The sequence below is a fragment of the Carassius auratus genome, chromosome 48, assembly GCF_003368295.1.
Source record: "Carassius auratus strain Wakin chromosome 48, ASM336829v1, whole genome shotgun sequence".
Lineage (NCBI taxonomy): Eukaryota > Metazoa > Chordata > Actinopteri > Cypriniformes > Cyprinidae > Carassius > Carassius auratus.
Window position 1 is genome coordinate 2,172,143 of NC_039290.1, and position 20,074 is coordinate 2,192,216.

Consider the following 20,074-nt stretch of genomic DNA (forward strand, 5'->3'; position numbering starts at 1 on the left):
GTTACTTCAGACACAATAGGCTACGTAACATCAAAATCGTCATTCCTGAACATCCCTGAAGCACCTCCACTCGAAGAAGGATCGAACTGAAATTCCAATAAACGAAATCTAAACCGAACTCCTCTTATTGTGGAACTGGTCCTACCTATTGACAGACCGTCCCTTATATTTTGCTGGGAGTCATCAATTATGCATGGTAACGGTGCACAGCACACCGAAGGAAGCAGCAACAATATGGCGACATCCGCAGTTTCTTCCGAATTTATTCGACATCTGCAGTCCAGTGAGGATTTTTTGGATACCCGTTAACGCAATTAGGGTAGGTATTGTGTTTAAATCTCGAACATGCGATGTGTTTATTCCTTGCAGTGGAAGTCGTCGCACTGTCAAATGTCGCAGAGACCCCGCACGATGAGGGGATTTTTCTGCTAGATGCTTCTTGCCAAATTCATGTTAGGTTTTATATTCGGTTATAACTGCGATGACGCTTTATCCTTTCACGTTATTTATTTATTTTTGTTAAAATAAACCTATTCTGATTCGGCCAAATGACAATTTTAAGAGCTCACCGTATGAGTCAAACAAAATTCTTCAAGGCAATATGTAGAGTGTTATTTGTATTTGCATGATCAATGACGTGATCCGCAGCCTGTAGCTCTAAACCATCATATGAATAAAGGTCTTCTTGTCCGCATTAATCATATGTAGAGCTGAGCAAATGAGCAAAAATGCACATGTGGACAGGTTTGAAGTGATCCGTTGTAATTAAGACGTTCAAAAGGCAATACATGCTTGGCTGCTTATTGATTGCAGGGTGGACGCAGGTTGCACGGGTGTGGTATGCTACATTTTCTTGTTTATGTTCCTCGCGAGCAGAAACCTTGCACAACGTCGTTGACATATCTCGCTGTCCTCTGAAAACGATAGACGTTTTACTTGGGTTAAACGAAATTGGGTTATATGACTAAGAAGATGCTGGCTGTGTGAGTATAAAAGGGTAAATACGACGACAGAGCGAAAAAGCCACTGCAGTATTTTTTTTTCCTCTGCGGCTTCGGCCCGCTCTCGTGAAGGCATTGGGCTTTTAGAAACGTACGTTTTCAGACAAAATCGTTTTCTGACCCCGAGGAAAACGTGACAACGTTTTGGATAACGGAAAGATGCTGTTCGCGAAACAGTCGTGCAAATAAGCCAAGGATTTCGTGACCAAACATTAAGGAATTCAAGGTAGGACCACTGCGTCAGTCAATAACAATACAACATGACGATGTTATTGAAATGAGGTTTGTTTTAAGAAATTGTTACACAGTTATGTACGAATAAACAATTTATTGAAGGGTATTTTGCATTTCAAGACGTTAGTGTGTCGTTTTTTTTACAAGAAAATGATGTGGCGCATAGAACCTCAACCTAAAAAGAAACACGGATAAAAATGAATTTATTATTTTATTCATAATGCTTCGCAAATTAACCCATGTTCTCCCGTCTGTAAGTAAGCTGGACCACGTAGCCCACCTGATTTTCTAGAGCTATTATGCGTTCCCTTGCAGCACAGCATAGTTCCTTCAGTTATTTCGAGATAGGCCCACCCAACAGAAGCCCACCGCACTCATTCCCTCACACCCTTTTTGTAACCCGCAGAGAAACAACATGCTTCCATATACTTCAGCTTATAGAAGGTGCACTGTAAAAAGCAAAAAATAAATTCATAGCAGCAGTGTCATGTGATTTCTGAACTGCCTTTAGTAACACTGCACACTACTGTTGAACTAATTTGAATATGATTGCTCACCAAAAGCAAAATTTCTCTATAGCTAATAAAATCTTATATTTTTTCATAGTAGATAATTTGTTGAACAAGGAATTTTGTAATCAATTTTTGTGAAATGTAAACAATTTAATGAAATAAGATCTGCTTTTTAACAAATACCTAACATGACAACACAGTTCAAATAAATAAATAATATTATAACTGTAACTGCATAATTTGTTCATACTGCAATGCATGCTGGAAACTCGAGAAACCTCAAATTTGCAGTGTATGTAAATGTTTATTCATACAGATCTGTTAGGCTTGGTGGGTCAAAATGGTCAGAAATATTGCTGCTCTTGCATTTATTTATTTATATCTTTTTAATGTGGCCTAGATGTATAATAATTCAAATTTCCTCCATATGTGATAAAAATAAAACACCCAACAACGTGTAATTCCCTTTTTCCCGTGTGGTGCTGATTGGACAGCTCCTGTAAGGCAAGTCTGTCTTTGCTTTTGCTGTTTGGACCACAAGGATTACTTATAAGTACATAATACATAATGTGTTTGGATTTGTTTAGTATAAACATTTTAATTGCTTGGGAAAATAAATTGACTTAAACCAAACCTAAGATTTGCAGGTCTTCACTTTAAGATGGTCTCCTAATCTGACATGGTAAAAAGTGCCCAAAACCCTTTTAAATCCTGCCAAGAGACCAGCTAAGACTGACAAACCAGCTTAGGCTGGTTTAAGCTGATTTTTTTCCAAGCGTTCATACCCATGGGACTTCTGCCACTAACAGTGTCTGTTATGAGCCAATGTTTGTGGCATTCCTTGATATTTGTTTACGTGTCTAATATGCTTGAAGGTAAATGGGGTATATTTACTTCAGAGGCAGGATGAAAATGCAAATGCAATTTCTGAAACAAAACTGGAATTTGATAGAGAGAAAAGCTAAAAGTCAGCTAAGTAGCTCTGTAATATCACGATATGGCTTGGTTAAGTGTCTTGCCCATAAGTGCGCTGCACGCAAGCTTTTAGATGATGTGGTTCACCAGACCTCCCTTCACCCACCCCATTTCCTATTCTGCATCCTTAGGGACATAATGCATGTCCCAAATCGACATCTCAGTGGAGGTTTTGTTCATAACGGAGGCAGCTTCGAATCTTCTTGTTCTATCATGTGGTATCTTCTAACCCAGTCTGCATCCTTTCAGCTACCAGCATCCTTTCATCTAAAATAGAAACATCCATCATAATGACCCAAAAGAACCATACCATGAGAACCTATGCAAGCACATATCAGGAAAAAAGTCCAATCGATCACTTATCACCAAATCAATTAATATTATTGCGAGCATAATCCAAAGACAAACATTAAGTATCACCTTCATCTGCTCATAATGGAGGGTGCTTTTCATTTTTCATGAAGTGGATGACTCATCCAGGATCTACTGCCAGTCCCTCTTTAACATGCTCTCAATTTAGCAACGGATTGTTTTGATGTGTAAGGTAATATTTTTAGACGTAAGGCTTAGGGTTTTACTTTCTTGTGCTGAACATATCAGTTTGTGTGATTGGATGATGTAACAAGGTAGTATTGTTCAGTAAGACTTTATCTTTCCACAAGCTAGAATGAAATCTAATGACATTTAGTTGATTTTGCAAATTATTATTATTTTCTTTAATTGTGACACGATTGTGTGGGTTCTCTTGACTTAGATTTTAAGTATTTAGGCTATAATGTAATACAAGATAGTAGTAGCTGGTATAAATAGTCACTGAAGTGATGATGATTAATGATCATATGTTGATGAATGATCAGTTTCAATGTACAAATGTAATATTAATGTCATATTAGTAATACATATTATCACCCCAAACATTAGTTACGTACAATCTTAAAAATAAAGGTGCTTCACCATGTCATAGAAGAACCTTTTTGTCTAAATGGTTCCATATAGGACCTTTAACATCTGAAGAACCTTTCTGTTTCACAAAAGGGAAAAAATGGTTCTTCTATGACATCTATTATACCTAAAAAATTATGATCCTAACCTTCATCTCAATACTGAAATCTCAGTTGGCTGATTCATCTATAATGAATTCTTAAAATACTGGTGTCCGGGACACTGTGAGCCTAGAGACTGCTGTCAAAGTCCCTCTCAGTGAAAGTCTTTTTGCAGTACCTCTAGGAAGCTAATTCAGGTGTCCAAAACCAACTCCTACCTACTTATATGGAGAAGCCTGAAATCTTAAAACTACTTGCCACACTCACATTTAAATTACATATTTCAAATCAGCAATAAAATGTGACTCATAAAACGGTCTGATAATTGTTGTTGTTTTTATGTTCAAATAGTAATAAAAAGCTTTCAGGCTGAAACAGCCAGTGTGAATGTGCAATAACTTTACCAATTGTCATTTGGCTTTTGTATTTAGAAGGCTGGACATATAAGTAATGTGAGTGCATTGTCTGTGTATGTCCACTAAAGTCTTTGCTTTTCATAAGCTTAAGTTAAAGCAGGGCTCACAAGACATGGTCCTGGAGGGGAGGTGTACGGACACCAGCCTTCCAGGACCGAGTTTGTTGACCCCTGGGTTAAAAGGATAGATTCTCACCCTCAAGTTGTTCCAATCCTGTATGTTGTCTTCTGCTGCCTGAATACAAAAGAAGATACTTAAAAAAAATTTTTGTTTCTGGTCCCCAATGACTTCCAATGTTTTTGTTCTTTTATCATTTAATTTAACATACTATGGAGGTCAATGGGGACCATCAACTGTTTAGTTACCCACATTCTTCAAAAAAGTCGAGGTTTGGACTCAGAAACTGCATTTATTCATTCTGTCAGAAAGGACTTTCTTGACTTGGTAAGCACTTTTCCCAGTGGCTGACTTTTGGTGGTAAGGGTACACCAGGTTAATGTCAGTTGCTTTACAGGTATCCAGCCAGAACGAGTTGCAGTGTGGACAAGAGTACTGTATAATTCTGACTGTGTGAGCCTAGTTGTCCAGTAATGTCCTTTTTTCTTCCCAACATAGAACTGGCTGCCGTGTAGTGTACATAACAAGAGAAGAAGTTGCTGCAGGATGAAAACATGGCTGCACCCCTTGCTGCACCGCCAGGACCTGACAGCTTCAAATACTTTACCAGGGAATCTCTGTGTGAAATCGAGAAGCGCATTGCTGAGGAGAAAGCCAAACCGCCACCTAAACCAGACAGCAGCTACCGCGACGATGATGATGAGAACAAGCCCAAGCCTAATGGTGACCTGGAGGCAGGAAAGAGTCTGCCCTTCATTTATGGGGACATCCCTCCTGGCATGGTGGCAACACCATTGGAGGATCTCGATCCTTTCTACATGAATAAGAAAGTGAGTGTGTCATCATGTCTATTCATATGCTGGCCTTCACACTTTATATTCTAAGCAGTGCACTATGGATCATTATAGATGTGAAGATGCTGATGTGTTTTTAACCAGCCTTTTAGGTCATTTATTTTTATTTTCTTATATAGAAAACCCTGATGGTGAAACTGTAGGGTTTATTTGGTAAACATGCCAATATGAATAACTTCCTCCTATAATCTGCTACAATACTGAAGCATTTGTTTGTGGTTTAGGTATGTTGTAGATTGTGAATGAAATGATGCTTTAAGAAGTTTTGGAGAGGAGGTCAGCAGTGGTCTGCCGAAGCTTTATGGTTCCAGCTGACAGACTTGTTTTAATTGTTCCAGCAATAATCCTTTAGAAAAGAATCGCTCCAGTGCATTTAAAAGAACAGTGCACCATATTAGAACAACTCTCTGTGTAGTGGGTCAATGGTAAGATAGTTAGGCCTAATTAAAGATGGCCTGTAGTTTTGTTTTTTTGGTGCCACTTGTCTGGTAGTCTTTGGTGTTGCTATATGTAAGTGAAGAGAGAAAAACTGTGAATAAAAGTGACTTCCATTTATCCAAAGATTTTGACTAAGTTTGGGTTAGGTAATATTTTTAAAGATATTTAAAGATTTAAAGAGACTGCATTTATTTGTTCCAAAATACAGTAAAAACTGTAATATCTTACAATTTTATTACAATTTAAAGTGACTCTATTTTTTTAAATATATTTTAAAATGTAATTTATTCCTGTGATGGTAAAGAATTTTCAGCAGCCATTAGCCCGGTCTTCTGTGTCACAATCTTACTGACCTTACATGTTTAAACATGATTGTTATGAACAGAATTGCTGGGTCCAGTCAGATCTCAGAATTAATGGTTGTTCTATTGCATTTTGCCACATTAAAAACTGTTAATGCTATGATGTAGCGTGAATATGAAATTGTTAAAAGTCTGAATTCTGAGCTTTCATTGATGCTCAAGATGCTCTTTGGATCATTCACAAATCATGCTAAAGGTTCTTCACAATCTTGTGGAGTAAAAACCAAACACCACATTTTAAAATTCAGTTCAACCTTTCATTAAAAATGTTATGCTGATAATATAATTTATGGTGAAAATGTTGTAAATATTATAAAAACACATGCTCTAAGAGAATTAAATAAATGTACATTTACTTGATATGTTATCATTCATAAAACACGGCTCATTTTTGATTTTGCAAATGAGCAATAACAGATGCAAGCTAGTCCACAAACAGATTTTCAGGAGCAAGTTGTGGTTATGAGATGTAGCCTATGGGTGGAAGATGAGGTCATCTTTTCTGTCTGAGAGCTCAGCCCAGAGCTCAACTCTGTGTTCCTGTTTGGCTTGGCGCTAAGTGCAGTAGTGAGCCTTCAGCAGTGTTTGCCACACTGGACATTACTAAATAATGAACAGACCCGATTGGGCGTTAATGTCTGTTAATGTGTGCATGTGTAGAAACGTTTCCCTGCCTCCCTCTCTTGCTCTCTCCCTCTGTCTCATTCCTCTTCCTCCCTCTCATGCAGCACACGCTGTCTTTTATGTAACTGCCTGCTCCATGCACAGGAAGGAGGTTTCAGTCTCCTGATGAAAACCGCATGGAGGAGCGTATGTGAAATGCCGTCTAAACGATTAACAATCGCTTAGATTAGGCTTTATATTATATATATTTTTTTATATTTAGATGTGTCTCTGCATTGCATTTTCATGCACATGCCATAGACATATTTTAGCTCTGCAATCTCAAGGATTTAATGGCTCTTTGATTGAATTCTTTGCCAGCATTGGGATCAGATCTCCCTGCATCCCATTGTCCTTTTGTTTCCTCATGCTAGGCTCGACTTGCAGTCTACAGCAGTAGTGAAACCTGATTCTTGAGGATCAGGGCAGCTCTCTTCATAGTGTAAAATCAGCTGAGAAATGGGAGCTGGCAGCATTTAAATCCAGACCTGTGACACTTTCTGAAGCAATTAGCCTAGGAAGCTTTGCTACAGGAGCAGCTGATGAACCCTGAGTCCCCCACTCAGATGATTCAAGGAGTTGGTTATACAGTATGTTTTAAACAAATCAATTGTGAGATGGAGAGGCTTAACAGGATTTAGCCAAGTAGGACATGTTGGATCTACATCCTCCACGGTCCTTAAAGGTGTCATATGACGTTGCTAAAAAAGAACATTATTTTGGGTATTTGGGTATAATTAAATGTTTTTATGCGGTTTGAGTATCAAAAAAGTTTCCATATTTTTACCCACAAAATTTCTCACATACTGTACATTATTTTTTCTCCTCTATGCCCCATCTTTCTGAAACGCATCGATTTTTACAAAGCCCATCATTCTGAAAAGCGAGGTATATGCTGATTGGCCAGCTATCCAATGCATTATTTTGCTTGAGCACTGCACCATTTTAAATTCAAGGTTTTCAAATTTTACCGTTTTTTTTTATACACATTCTTGATTTGAGGTTTGTGCTCTGACTGTTTGAAAGCACCATTGCTACGTCACCCTCTATGTCATTTCTTCGTGTTTCTCTCCTCTCTATGTGTCTTCCACAAGTCTGGTCAGTGCCTCACCTGCATCTTTTTTTCTTTTTTTATATTGTTTTTTTTATAAAAAAGCCGGGCCCAGCCCGACACGTTCACTGTAATTATGAGCCCGAGCCTGATTTAAACCCGACCATTATTTAATATATGGGCCGTTATAACCCGCAGGTGCTGCTGTGGAGCTGTATATATGCTTCTTCAAGCTCCATGTTGCACTTAATCTACTGAATAGTAGGCTACAGCGCGCGTGATGCGTCACGCATGCGAGACTGCGAGTGGACGAGATGCTGCGCATGACACGAGACGTGCTTTATCAAGGGCCCGACCCAACCCGGCGGCAGGAAATATCGGCCCAGGTCGGGTCGGGTCGAGCCCTTGATAAAGCACGTCTCGTGTCATGCGCAGGCAGAGAATCTAAGCTCTGACCCATACTCAGAATTTATGCTCTGCATTTAACCCATCCGAAGTGCACACACACTGAGCAGTGAACACACACACACTGTGAACACTCACCCGGAGCAGTGGGCAGCCATTTATGCTGCGGCGCCCGGGGAGCAGTTGGGGGTTCGATGCCTTGCTCAAGGGCACCTAAGTTGTGGTATTGAAGGTGGAGAGAGAGCTGTCCATGCACTCCCCCCACCAACAATTCCTGCCGGCCCAGGACACGAACTCACAACCCTTCGATTGGGAGTCCGACTCTCTAACCATTAGGCCACGACTTCCATAAGTTAATCTAAACAACAGGTTTAGTGCAGGTTTTGACAGATACACATGGATAGCAGGTGAGTGATTGGTCAACAGGGCAATACTAAGATAGAATGGAATAAGGTAAGTCCATGCAGGTAATTGATTGGGTAGCATTCCGAATCAGAATCAGAATGAGCATGTTTACAAGTATGTTTACACATATAAAGAATTTGTTTTCATGACAGAAGCTCCGCAATGCAACAGAATGACCGCAACAGAACAAAAAACAAATAATAAAAGAATAAAAAAATAAATATAATTCAGAACAAAACAACAAGACCAGACAAATGTGAACTAAGGTGAGTGGTTAATATAGTCTGTGCTAATTAGATATGACAAATGCAGTTGATCTGTACGGGTCTGGTGCTTTGCAGGTTGTTGACTCTGTGACAGTACTCCCCCACCTCCCTCCACAGGCAGCTCCCGATGACCGCAGTGGTCCAAGACGAGGGTGGCCTCTTCCTCTCGTTGCTGGACAATCAGGGTGATTCGTGTGGCGTTCACATAGCAGAGATGGGTCTAGTATGTCATCACTGGCAACCCAAGATGTTTCTTCTGGCGGAACCCATCCTAGTGTACGAGGTACTCTAGGTGACTGCCCTGTTGTTGGGAATCTAGGATTGGTGTTGACTCTTCTGAAGGATTCATTGGAGGAGGAGGACGAGGAGGAGGCATGTTATCAGCACCAGACCCTGGAGAGGAAGAAAGTAGAGGATCAGCATATGGTTTCAACAGGGATACATGGAAATAATTATTTTGTGAGGAGGATGGTTTAGCCTGTAAGTGATTTGTTGATCTGCCTCTGAATTGTGAGTGGACCAACATAAGAGGGGACTCAGTTTGCGACAATGCAGTCGAAGACAGATGTCCCTGGTTGAGGGCCAGACCTTCTGCCCTGGATGGTGCTGGGGTGTTGCTGATCTTCTAGCATTGGCTTGACTTTTGTGTTTCCAAACTGCCATCTGGAACCAATGGTTTGACAGCTGGAACATCAGAAGGCTCACCTGATCAGACAAGTTAATGGCTCCAGCTTTCTTGATGTTCATGATAGTATGACCACAGGTATCTCCCGATTTATCTTCCATTCAGTCTGGCCTTTGGACTGTGGATGATATCCCAATGTCCAGCTGACTGTGAAGAAGGCTTTCCACACTCGTGAGATGAATTGAGGGCCATGTTCAGTGACAATATCTTTGGGTATCCCAAAATGCTGAAAGACTTGCTGGAAGAGGGTTTCAGCAGTTTCAAAGGAATCAGCTTGCACACTTTGGAGAAGCAGTCTACATAACGAAGACACTTGTGTGAGAATCCAAAGAATGTAAGTCTGTGATGAAATCAATTGCAATGTGTGACCATGGCCTTTTAGGTACAGGAAGGTGGACCAGCTTTCCCTCTGGTAGGTGGCGAGGGACCTTGGATGTGGCACAGACTTAGCAACCTTGGATGAACCGGGAGACGTCCTGGGCCATATTGGGCCACCAGTAGCAATTGCTGATGAGTGAGAGGGTTTGCTGGCCACCTGGGTGTCCAGAGCCCTGTGATGTATGTGCTGAGTCCACGAGAGGACAGACAGAGATGAGTTGGCACAAAAATCTGTCCCTCAGGACACTGCGTGGCTTCCGCGATTTGGTCATCAATGGACAACTCAATCAGGTTGACAATGATGGCTGGATGGAGGAGTTGTCTCTCACCTAGAGTGATAGAACGTCTGCTTTTTGGTTCTTACTTTCTGGCCAGTAAGTCACAATGAAATTGAATCTGGTAAAGAAGAGTGCCCAGCGAGCTTGACAGGTGTTAAGTCTTTTGTCTTCCACTCGTCACCCTGTTGGATCTGAACAAGGTTATAAATGCTCTGAAGGTCCAACTTCATGTAGATGCTAGTTCCCCGTAACAGCTCCAGGGCTCCTGGGACAAGAGGATAATCCTGGAGGGACAATCCTGGGTCTGTGAAGCCCTTCCCTCAGAAATATACAATCGGGCACTGCCTAGTGCATGTTGTCTGGAAACGTCTCACACCTTACCATTATGGGTAGTTACATGTTCCTGGTAGCAGGGTTTATGTAAACATCGGGGTTAGTGATGGTACAAACGAGGAGCTTGTTATAGTCCCTACTAGCCTTTATTTGTAGTCCTTAAACAGTGATTTCTTTAAAAGAAAATATCTTCCTTTGCATTGAATTTTGAGCATCGTAACATTGCAGACGTTGTTTATACTCTAACAGCAACATTACACACTAACTAAAGTTACAAAATTGAAATCATAATCAAACTTCCTCTTTGACAACCTTGATAATGTTAGCCAAACAGACTTCTCACCCCATTTTTGCACCTAACCTGTTTTCCAGTTCAAAAGGAGAACGTTCCAATAACCCAAAATAATCAACAGCTATTAAACAGTATTCAAGGGTTGTTTCAAATGAGAGAGAGCAATTATATTTATTATATTTATTTATATTTATTTATATTTACTATATTTACAATTATATTTATTTTATTTAAATGTTCAAATAAACAAACAAACAAACAAACAAACAAAAAACCCCCCCAGGCATCCCGAGATGTTATTGGCTGTGGAGCCCTCCATCACCATAAATGAGATCCTTTCTTGATGCAAACATCCAACACAGAGGGTCAAAATGGGGAAACAATGGTGAATCAAGCCATGGGCCAGGGGCAGTGTTGGAGAAAATTTACTTTTAAAAGTAATGCATTACAATATTGCGTTACTCCCTAAAAAGGTAACACATTACGTTACTTTTTCAATCTGGGCAGGGCATGCTTGTTTGTTTTTAATGTAACAAAAGTTATATTCTTGGTAAAAGTAAAAGCCCAGTCTCCGAAGAGAAAGTAAATTCATGTCTGTACTATAGAAAACAAAAGAAGAGTTCAGCACACTTCAGCACAAATGTTTATCTAGAGTAATTTTTGCTTATTAGTATGGTTGAATTGGATCATTGAAGGTCAGCACCAAATACACTGGTTAATAAAATGGAATTAAATACATAAAGGATATTTGTGTTATTAAACATTTAATTACTGCAGGTTTGGATCACATTATGAGTTGCATTTTGCTGTTTTTATTCATTTTGAGGAAAGCTTGATCTGTTATTTTTGTTTTGTTTTGTTTTGCATTAATCTCATTAATTAATACGTGTTCACTTTTATTCTAGAACTACTGCGACATCATACTTAGATTTGCATGTGTGCTGGTGGTGGACGGGGGACAGATGTTTTTGTTGATGGAGGATACGCTTGTTGATCCAAGGAGCAGACAGTGAGTCGGTGTGAGATTTAACGCAGAGTCGCTGAGTCATGTCATCAAAAGCCCTATTCGGACGGTTTGAGTTATGACTCTTACCACCTGACATCAGCGATTTTCACGTACCAATTCGGGCAGGACTAACATCTGCTTGTTTATTACAGAGATGGGAAGGTCTGTTTTGTTCATCTGGGTGTCACAGAGATCACGCGCTCTGTATGCGTGCATTGCATATAGTCATTCGGATTGATTACCATTATTATTATTACACAATAAATACTAGATGGCTAGTATAACAAAACCTTGTTAATATGTGGTTTCTTTAGTTTAACTTTGTTTCCCTTTTTTTTGTAGTAGTAGGCTAAACCCATGTTTAATTTTCTGTAATTAAAAACATTAATTAAATGAACGTGAGTAATCTTAACTGATGCTGATATTACAAAAGCAAGTATTAACAGTTTACGTGACCTGGCTCGTGATTTTATTATTATTATTTATTATTATTATTATTATTATTATTATTATTATTATTATTATTATTATTATTAGTATTATTATTATTATTATTTCTTTGACGGGAAGCAAATATATCAAACATGTGCGCCGTAAGAGCATCTACGGTAATTAACTTTGGCCAAAACACACAAGGAAACGTGTTGTGAAATAAAATATGGCCTGCAATCATAGACATTCGCATTTGGATAGGATTCGTTTTCTCAGAGGATCATTGAGTTTGCAGTAGGTAATTTGCTCTGGAATTATCACAAAGGTTGTGTGAGAAAAACACAGATGGGGCAGATTCGGACGGGATTAAAATCACCAAGTACATCTGTGAAACACAGATTTCTCTAACGACCCTTTGTAAAACTGGTCCCGTCCGAATAGGGCTATAGATCTGTTGGCAGATGTTGGAGTTTAAACGGTGTAACAGTGCTCTCTTCCACCCTATATACCCATGGCTGAAGTGCCCTTGAGCAAGGCACTGACTGGTGTGTTCACTTCTCACTGCGGTCTATGTGTGCACTTGGATGGGTTAAATGAAGAGCACCGATTCCGAGTATGGATTACCATACTTCGCAAATGTCACAACTTTCCCTTTTTTTCATTTTAAATACAACTGCTTCGGTTGTGCTCCACATGCCGCTGAGGTGAGGGGTGGCACATTTAGATGTGCACTAGAGGTGGTTTAGCCGCTTACAACACACTGGGCTAGCTAACCAATCAGAGCCCATCACCTATTTCTGAGGGAGGGGCTTCATAAAAACAGGAATTGATCAGCACCTTTCTCAGAGAAGGGAAAGAGTTGTGTGAAATAAAGGTAAATTATGTGAAAAATAATGTGTAAAAAAACAAAAAAACAACAACAACGAGGCATTAACACGTTAGTTAATGCTTCATGCATGTTAATACTGCACCCCATAAACACAATCAAGCCTAGAAAAAACAGTAAACCACGCCTTTAACACCCGCGGGATTGCTTGTAAAAAAATTAAATGCAAAAGAAAAGGCACAAGTTATTTTCCCTCTTGTTTCTTTTTTTTTTACTGTAGCTGCTGATTTGAAGGACATTTAATTCAGTAGCGAGGCAGTGTCCAATTTTACAGCTTTTTTAGATTCAGCTTTTTTGGATTTTTTTATTTACTATTTGCTTTTAATTTGTCCTTCTTGTTGCCATATTCTCTCTCCATCTTCCTCCCCTCTTCTCACTGCTTACTCATTCCTCTCTGGGCTGTCTTTATCTGTCTCTTTATCTGTCCATGTCTTTTTGCTTCTCCATTCTAGATTATGAAATTTTCAGTAGCTGTGCAGCCTGTCATGCATTAAAAAAGGAAACCCACATGCACTTGTCTTGTGTGTGCGCCTGTACTATAGCAAGCGAATACTGAGAAAGGGTAAATGTATTTTTGTTCATATATGCACCACTTCTGCATTATTTTTTCATCTCATGTTTCATATGTGGCTGAGTATGGGCTGATGGTTTGAATGATTATTCTCCTGTTTTGAACAAAGTGTGATGTCTTGCACACTGTTGGGGTTGATGAGCAGTGAGCAAATAATTTTTTGACTAAGCAAGTCTCAGTATGTGATTTATCCAGTGTTAAACGTGTCATGCTAGTTTTGCAGATCACTCCGGTGTGGCGACCCCTGATTTAAGGGAGCAAGCCGAAGGAAGAGAGAGAGAGGTCTCAATATGTGGTTTACATGGTGGCCTGATTCAGTCTGACCCAAATAGATCCTCCTCTTCTACATCAAGGTGTTTTTAACCTAATTTGTAATTGTGGACAAAATTATGGACATTTTATATATATATATATATATATATATATATATATATATATATATTCATTGGAGGAGTTTCTAGATGTATGGTGCAGATGATGAAACAGGACTTCATTGATTGGCGCTCTCCGTGGTGCTGAAGAGGGTTTCTCAGTGTTTCACTAAACTTAAGCATGTAAAAGGAAGTGCAGGGGTGCACTCCCATGAAACATTGATGGTAGCGAGCATGTTTTATTCAAACAGTTGTGAGGCTGTCTACTGAAAGGCTGGTGAGCTTACACTGACAATTCATCGTCTCATATAAATTCAGACTTCTCAGTTCCAGTCAGTAGTGAGAAGTGAGGTATCCGGGTAAAACCAATATACAAAATAATGCCATAAATAGATTAATAAACTTCTATTAACTTAACTAAATTAAATCAACATTTGGTGTGACCACACTATGCATTAAAAAAGCTTTTGTCCTAGGTGCACTTGCACATTGTTTTTCAGGTAGCTTTGCAGGTAGGTTTCTTAAAGTGCCTTGGACATATTGGCACAGTTCTTCTGGATTGGTTCTGTCTCAGTTTGTTCTGTTTCTTCATGTTATTCCAGACAGACTGGATGATGGTGAGATCAGATCTCTGTGTGGAGCACTGGCTGCTGTCAGACTCCTTGTGTAAACAAAAATCTCACTGGATTATTACAAAATGTAAAATTGTAAACTGATATTTACTGCTGACACACTACAAAAAAGATTTAATTAAAAAGTTTACATATGTGTTCTAATTGTTGTCTTATTTTAGACATCATGATTTTATTTCTACTTTATTCAGAGGCCCAAAGTGAACAGAAGTATGCAGTTTGGTGGATATGTTATGATGAAAAATGTGGCTTGTAATGTAAATCAATGACATTTTTATAACAGTATATCAGACTTGCATAAATATGCATATAAAGTATGCATATTAGAATGCATAGAAATATCAGCTGTCCTGCGATATTTCTCAGTAACTTATATAAAAAAAAAGATGTGTATGAACCTTTTAGAATTCTGCTAAAAGTTTACGTTTTTAAATGAAATATCAATCAGAGGACAGAAAGCATGTAGTAAATTGTGTAATTTTGTTTTTCAGCAAATTGTGTTTATTCACAGCTCACGGAAAATCATTTTCTGTTTTGGTGCTAAATTATATTGTATATTAAAGTACAAAACTCAGTACAGTTTCACTTTCACAGTACACTTTAATATTGTTAATTATTGGGTACTTAAAGGGATAATGATATTCATGTCCTTGCTAACCTTTATGATTTTTTTCCAGGTTTTGGCAGAAAACAGAAGGATTTAATTGAATGAATATCTAGTTGGGTGAATTCAATACAATGGCAGCACATTGTAATTTAATAAAACACACAAGAGTGTCACCAAAAAAGAACAAACAGCTCATTTATAACCCAGCCCAGTAGGCAGAAACAAAACTCTTATGTTTCTGTTTAGAAACAGCAGAATTTGATGATGAATTTTTCATTGTTGGCCAAATTATTTCATTGAAAATTGCTCAATAATACTCTCTCGGCTTGTAACTAATCTAGTGTTTCTCTTTTTCTTTGTTCTGTCTTTGTCTTCTCTCTGGCTTGTTCTCTTTTTTTCCCTCTCCACAGACATTTATAGTCCTAAATAAAGGGAAAACAATCTTCCGATTTAGTGCCACACCTTCCTTGTACATGATAAGCCCTTTTAATCTCGCTAGGCGAATAGCGATTAAAATTTTGATACATTCATATCCTTTTTCATCTTTTTTACATGTATGTGATAAATGACTGTAACAGCATATCAGTGGGTGTGGATGTAGGTGTGAATTTTAGATGCACTGCTACTGTTTTGTTTGACAGCAAAGATGCCAAATAGAGAGAAAAAATTGTGGCGCTCCTTCGCCTGTTTTTCAGCATATTGTGTGCTGTTTTGATGCTGAAACCCATGGCCAAGGATGTACAGTACTGTATATCGCACAGATGCAGTCTCCCTATTGGCCAATATAGCAAAATTTAAAAATTATACATCTTGCATTAAACGTTTTAAAGTTTGTTTTAGTATATAGATGTGCAGTATATCAAATATTGTAACAAAGCTAAATAAAATATTGAAATATAAGAATTGCCTAGCTCTAGCAGTGCTTTCCAACTAGCTAAAATTCACTATTTTCTGTATTTGGCACTCTGTTATTGATGAATGTCTTACTATTTATATTTACTAATTAATATGAAATAAAATGCTTTTTTTTGTTCTATAATGTTCTGTAATATCTCAGAATTTCCTTAACTGATACCTACAGTATTCAGCATGTTCATCATGTGTACGATTTTGACCAACTGTGTGTTCATGACTTTTAGTAATCCTCCTGAGTGGTCCAAACAAGTAGAGTAAGTATTGATCCTAACCACAGCTTACCTCATTGCCACACAAAATTTAAATAAATACACTGATTGAAAATATAGAGCGGATTTTGGTTCCAGTTTCTAATCCAGTTGCTTTTGCTTTTTTCTTCAGGTATACCTTCACTGGAATTTATACGTTTGAATCAGGTGTGAAAATCATTGCCCGTGGATTCTGTATAGATGATTTCACATTCCTTAGAGATCCATGGAACTGGCTGGATTTCATGGTCATCTCAATGGCGTAAGTATTCTGTCATTAATGTGTTTATGAACCTTGTCTGATTTGTGCGCTATCATTCGGGTTAATATCAAATCATAAAAAAATATGTAATTTAACTGGTCAGAATCATCACATTTGCTTAAAACAACTTTCTGCCTCATTCTTATTTATAATGGGTGACGAAAAGAAATACTGGTAAAGCTGTTTGTAAACTGAACTTTTACTGTATGTGGGGGATGCAAATAACACATTTTCAGCTTTTAAATTCTGTCTCTTAACCATATGAACATTTTTAGGTAGCATCTTTACGGATGTGGCAGCTCTGCTTATGTCTTGTCCAGTTCCTCACAGCTCTGCATTTGTCCATGTGACTGTTTATCTCCCCATCTCTCTGCTGTTCTGTGAATATACCTCTTCTGAGAGTTGTCATCGTTCCTACCGATCAGTGTTTAGAACCATTTGCCAACAACATGAGTCCCAGCAGCCCACACAGAAAACTCTCTCTCACTCTCTGTCACTCACTCTTTCTGCCTTCCTAGTTCTCATTCTCCATTTTTCACTGTATTTGTGTTGAATATTTTTTTTTTCTTTTTTATCTGTACTGTTTTCTGTATACAGCACATACTAGAAATATTCATTTGAGATATAGTGTATATCTTACAATAATGTCACCATATGAGCATGTTTGTTTATGAAAGCTATTTGGGTGGGAGATTAGGTTTTGTGTTGTAATGCCAAATATATTTTATTATTATTATTATTATTAACAATAATAATAATGAATATTATATATTTCACAATCTAATAATTATATTATATTATAAAAATCATGATTAGCCCACACATTACATCTGAAAGATATATTTAATGTATATTGTCATTATATGTTTATTTTCTTTCAACAAAGAAAATATTTGTTGTATTAACAATAAATAATAATAATAATTATTATTATTATTGTTATTTTTCATTTTTGTTTAAATGAAATTAGAAATGAAATTTAAATATTTGTCATCAAAATATTTGAATAAATGGCATTTCTGCTTTGTGTCGTGACTACACTACCATCACCTGTAGAGGCTGTTTAACCTTTTAAGAAACAGATCCTCTTAGATTACATATGGAAGTCATCGAGTACTAAGTCATGACCATGTCTTCATCTAATTTTGATCTGATCATTGCAGGTATATAACAGAGTTTGTAAACCTAGGCAATGTCTCAGCTCTGCGCACGTTCAGAGTTCTGAGGGCATTGAAAACAATTTCTGTTATCCCAGGTAAGAGAGTGTGTGGGCGGGAGGGGTCGGTGTTAGGTGTGCGTGTGTGTATCTTTGTTTTCTTTTCCTTCCTTCCCCCCCGTAGTGGACAGGCTCTGTGAGTGGCGTACCTCCTGGTGGTTCATTGGCGTGGTGGTGTTCTTGGTGTGTTTGTGGTTGTCATTGGTGTCTGTGTGTGATCCTCCCTTATTTCAGATATGTAACAGAGTTTGTGGACCTGGGGAATGTATCTGCGCTGAGAACATTCAGAGTTCTCCGAGCATTGAAAACTATCTCTGTCATTCCAGGTGAGACGCAGTTTTGATGCTGAGGTTAACTTTCAGTATGACCCACTATTACTATTCAATTTTTAAAAAAATGGAGAGGACCATTTAATTTGCTTTTTTCCAATCTCCAAAATGATCAAAAATGGTACTTATACATTTTTGATAGGCTTTGCAGTCTACGATCAATCTCCAGAGTCCTTTGGGTTCGACGCCCTTTTTTCCCTTTAGAAACTTCAGAGCAGATTAGAGCAAATTAGAAAGCTTAACAACCGAACCTCTGTAACCTTTCATATAGGCAATAAATGTATCTGTGAACAAACCCTGAACTTGGTTGAACTCAAGCTACTATATCGTTTGTAGGTTTGTTGTTGTAATCTCTTGCTAAAGCAGATCTTTGTGTTACAGTTTTTATTTCAGATTTTAACAGTAAGGACTTTAGATAAAAGCTAATTGTAGAATTCACTAGTGTGTGAGCTTGTATGCTTCAGGGGTTCACAGTCTAAAAAACACAGTCTATTAGCCTCAAAAAACCAACTATAATGGTATGAACACATTCATTTTGCTGATTAATATATATTAAGAAACAAACAGACCTTTTCAAACTAGCCACTGCCCTTAGAGCACTAGAGTAGATATTTTTAACAAGCTATGTTTTATTCCACAAATTGAAAATTGCATTGCTCTCAGTGAGTTCCCAAAGAATATACTTGTTACTTGCTTATGAAGACTGCCAAGCCTAGTTTGTGGACATATTTTATACTGCATGATGCTTTGGAAGTCACTTGCTTTTATAGTATTAACCTACTAAGTGCTTGGCTGACTTATTTTTTTAATTTAACTACTTATTGACAAATCATTTTCTTCACTTTTTTCCTTTATTTTGTATGAAACGCACAAATTGCACCTGGAAATAAATTAAGAATAGTGCAGATGGTCAAGGAATAATGTTTTTTTGGCTGTGCCAGATGAGTTAATAATTTTTTTCTTTGTGTCTGTGCAGTTGTTTTTATTTCCTTCAGAGGCCTTTGATAAATGCTTAATGTCTTGACACATTAGTATCATATGCAAGTCATTTTCAGTGAAATAACAGGATTTATTTAGCTGACAACGTTTTACTGCAAGTCATATTGTCATCCTGTGTTATTTTCAGTAAGGCTATGAACTAAAGCCTACTCATCAAATCTCTGTGCCCTGCAAGATTTTTTGATGTTTTGGTGTGGTTTATGGGCAAGAGGATTATAGCATATCAATACTAATTTGAGTGTCTACTGTCTTGAAGGTTAAGCATCTCTTTTGTATTTAAGAGGGTCAGATTGAGTTATGGAGTGGTCAGGGCAGTTCTGATGATATTTACTGTAGCTCAGCACATCTGGTGGAGCCTTGGAAGATTTTTAAACTGGACTTGTTTCCGTTCAGCCTTCTAGCTGAAATGACCTGCATGCAATCTTCACCCCACTCGTCCCTGCTTGCTTTATTCTTCCTATGTCATGGCCTTTCGGTTGTGCTGCAGTATTTTTAGACAACTGGATGTCAGACTGTTTGAGGGAGCCCTCCCTTTATTGTCAAGAAAATTCCTTGAAGATTATCCTTTGAAAACCTTAAACTTCTATTTTGGAATTCTGGAATTATAAAATGTTTCATGACTGATTTTTTGCATTTCCTGAAATTATATATAATCTGTTGTAGGCATTTATTAAAACCATGTGCATAATAGTAAAATATTCATCTGAATAGACCAAATGATGGGATGGCTCCCAAGCAGTATATGTGTAAAGAAAGTGTATTTGGTGGTTCTGTAATTTATTATACATTGTCATTCTGAATTAAAATAAGGAATCAAGGTATGATATTTTGAAAAATTAATAATGAACAATTAAAAACATTAATTATGCTGAAGTGCACCCTTAAGTGGTTC

General features: G+C 37.9%; 1 protein-coding gene across 5 annotated transcripts in view; it reads left to right on the forward strand.

Annotated features, from left to right (window-relative positions):
- LOC113065497 (sodium channel protein type 8 subunit alpha) overlaps nt 1-20,074 on the forward strand; it is a 50,847-nt gene continuing 30,773 nt past the window's right edge. For 2 of the 5 annotated variants that reach the window (XM_026236768.1, XM_026236771.1), the window contains exons 1-6: nt 1-319; nt 4,797-5,128; nt 15,624-15,742; nt 16,293-16,382; nt 16,510-16,638; nt 17,802-17,893. In XM_026236768.1, the coding sequence (XP_026092553.1) occupies nt 4,853-5,128; nt 15,624-15,742; nt 16,293-16,382; nt 16,510-16,638; nt 17,802-17,893 (706 nt within the window). In that variant the 5' untranslated portion in view covers nt 1-319; nt 4,797-4,852. Of the gene's footprint in view, nt 320-803; nt 1,228-4,796; nt 5,129-15,623; nt 15,743-16,292; nt 16,383-16,509; nt 16,639-17,801; nt 17,894-18,088; nt 18,181-20,074 lie in introns of those variants that run through there. The other 3 variants (XM_026236766.1, XM_026236769.1, XM_026236767.1) reach the window with 2 other exon arrangements.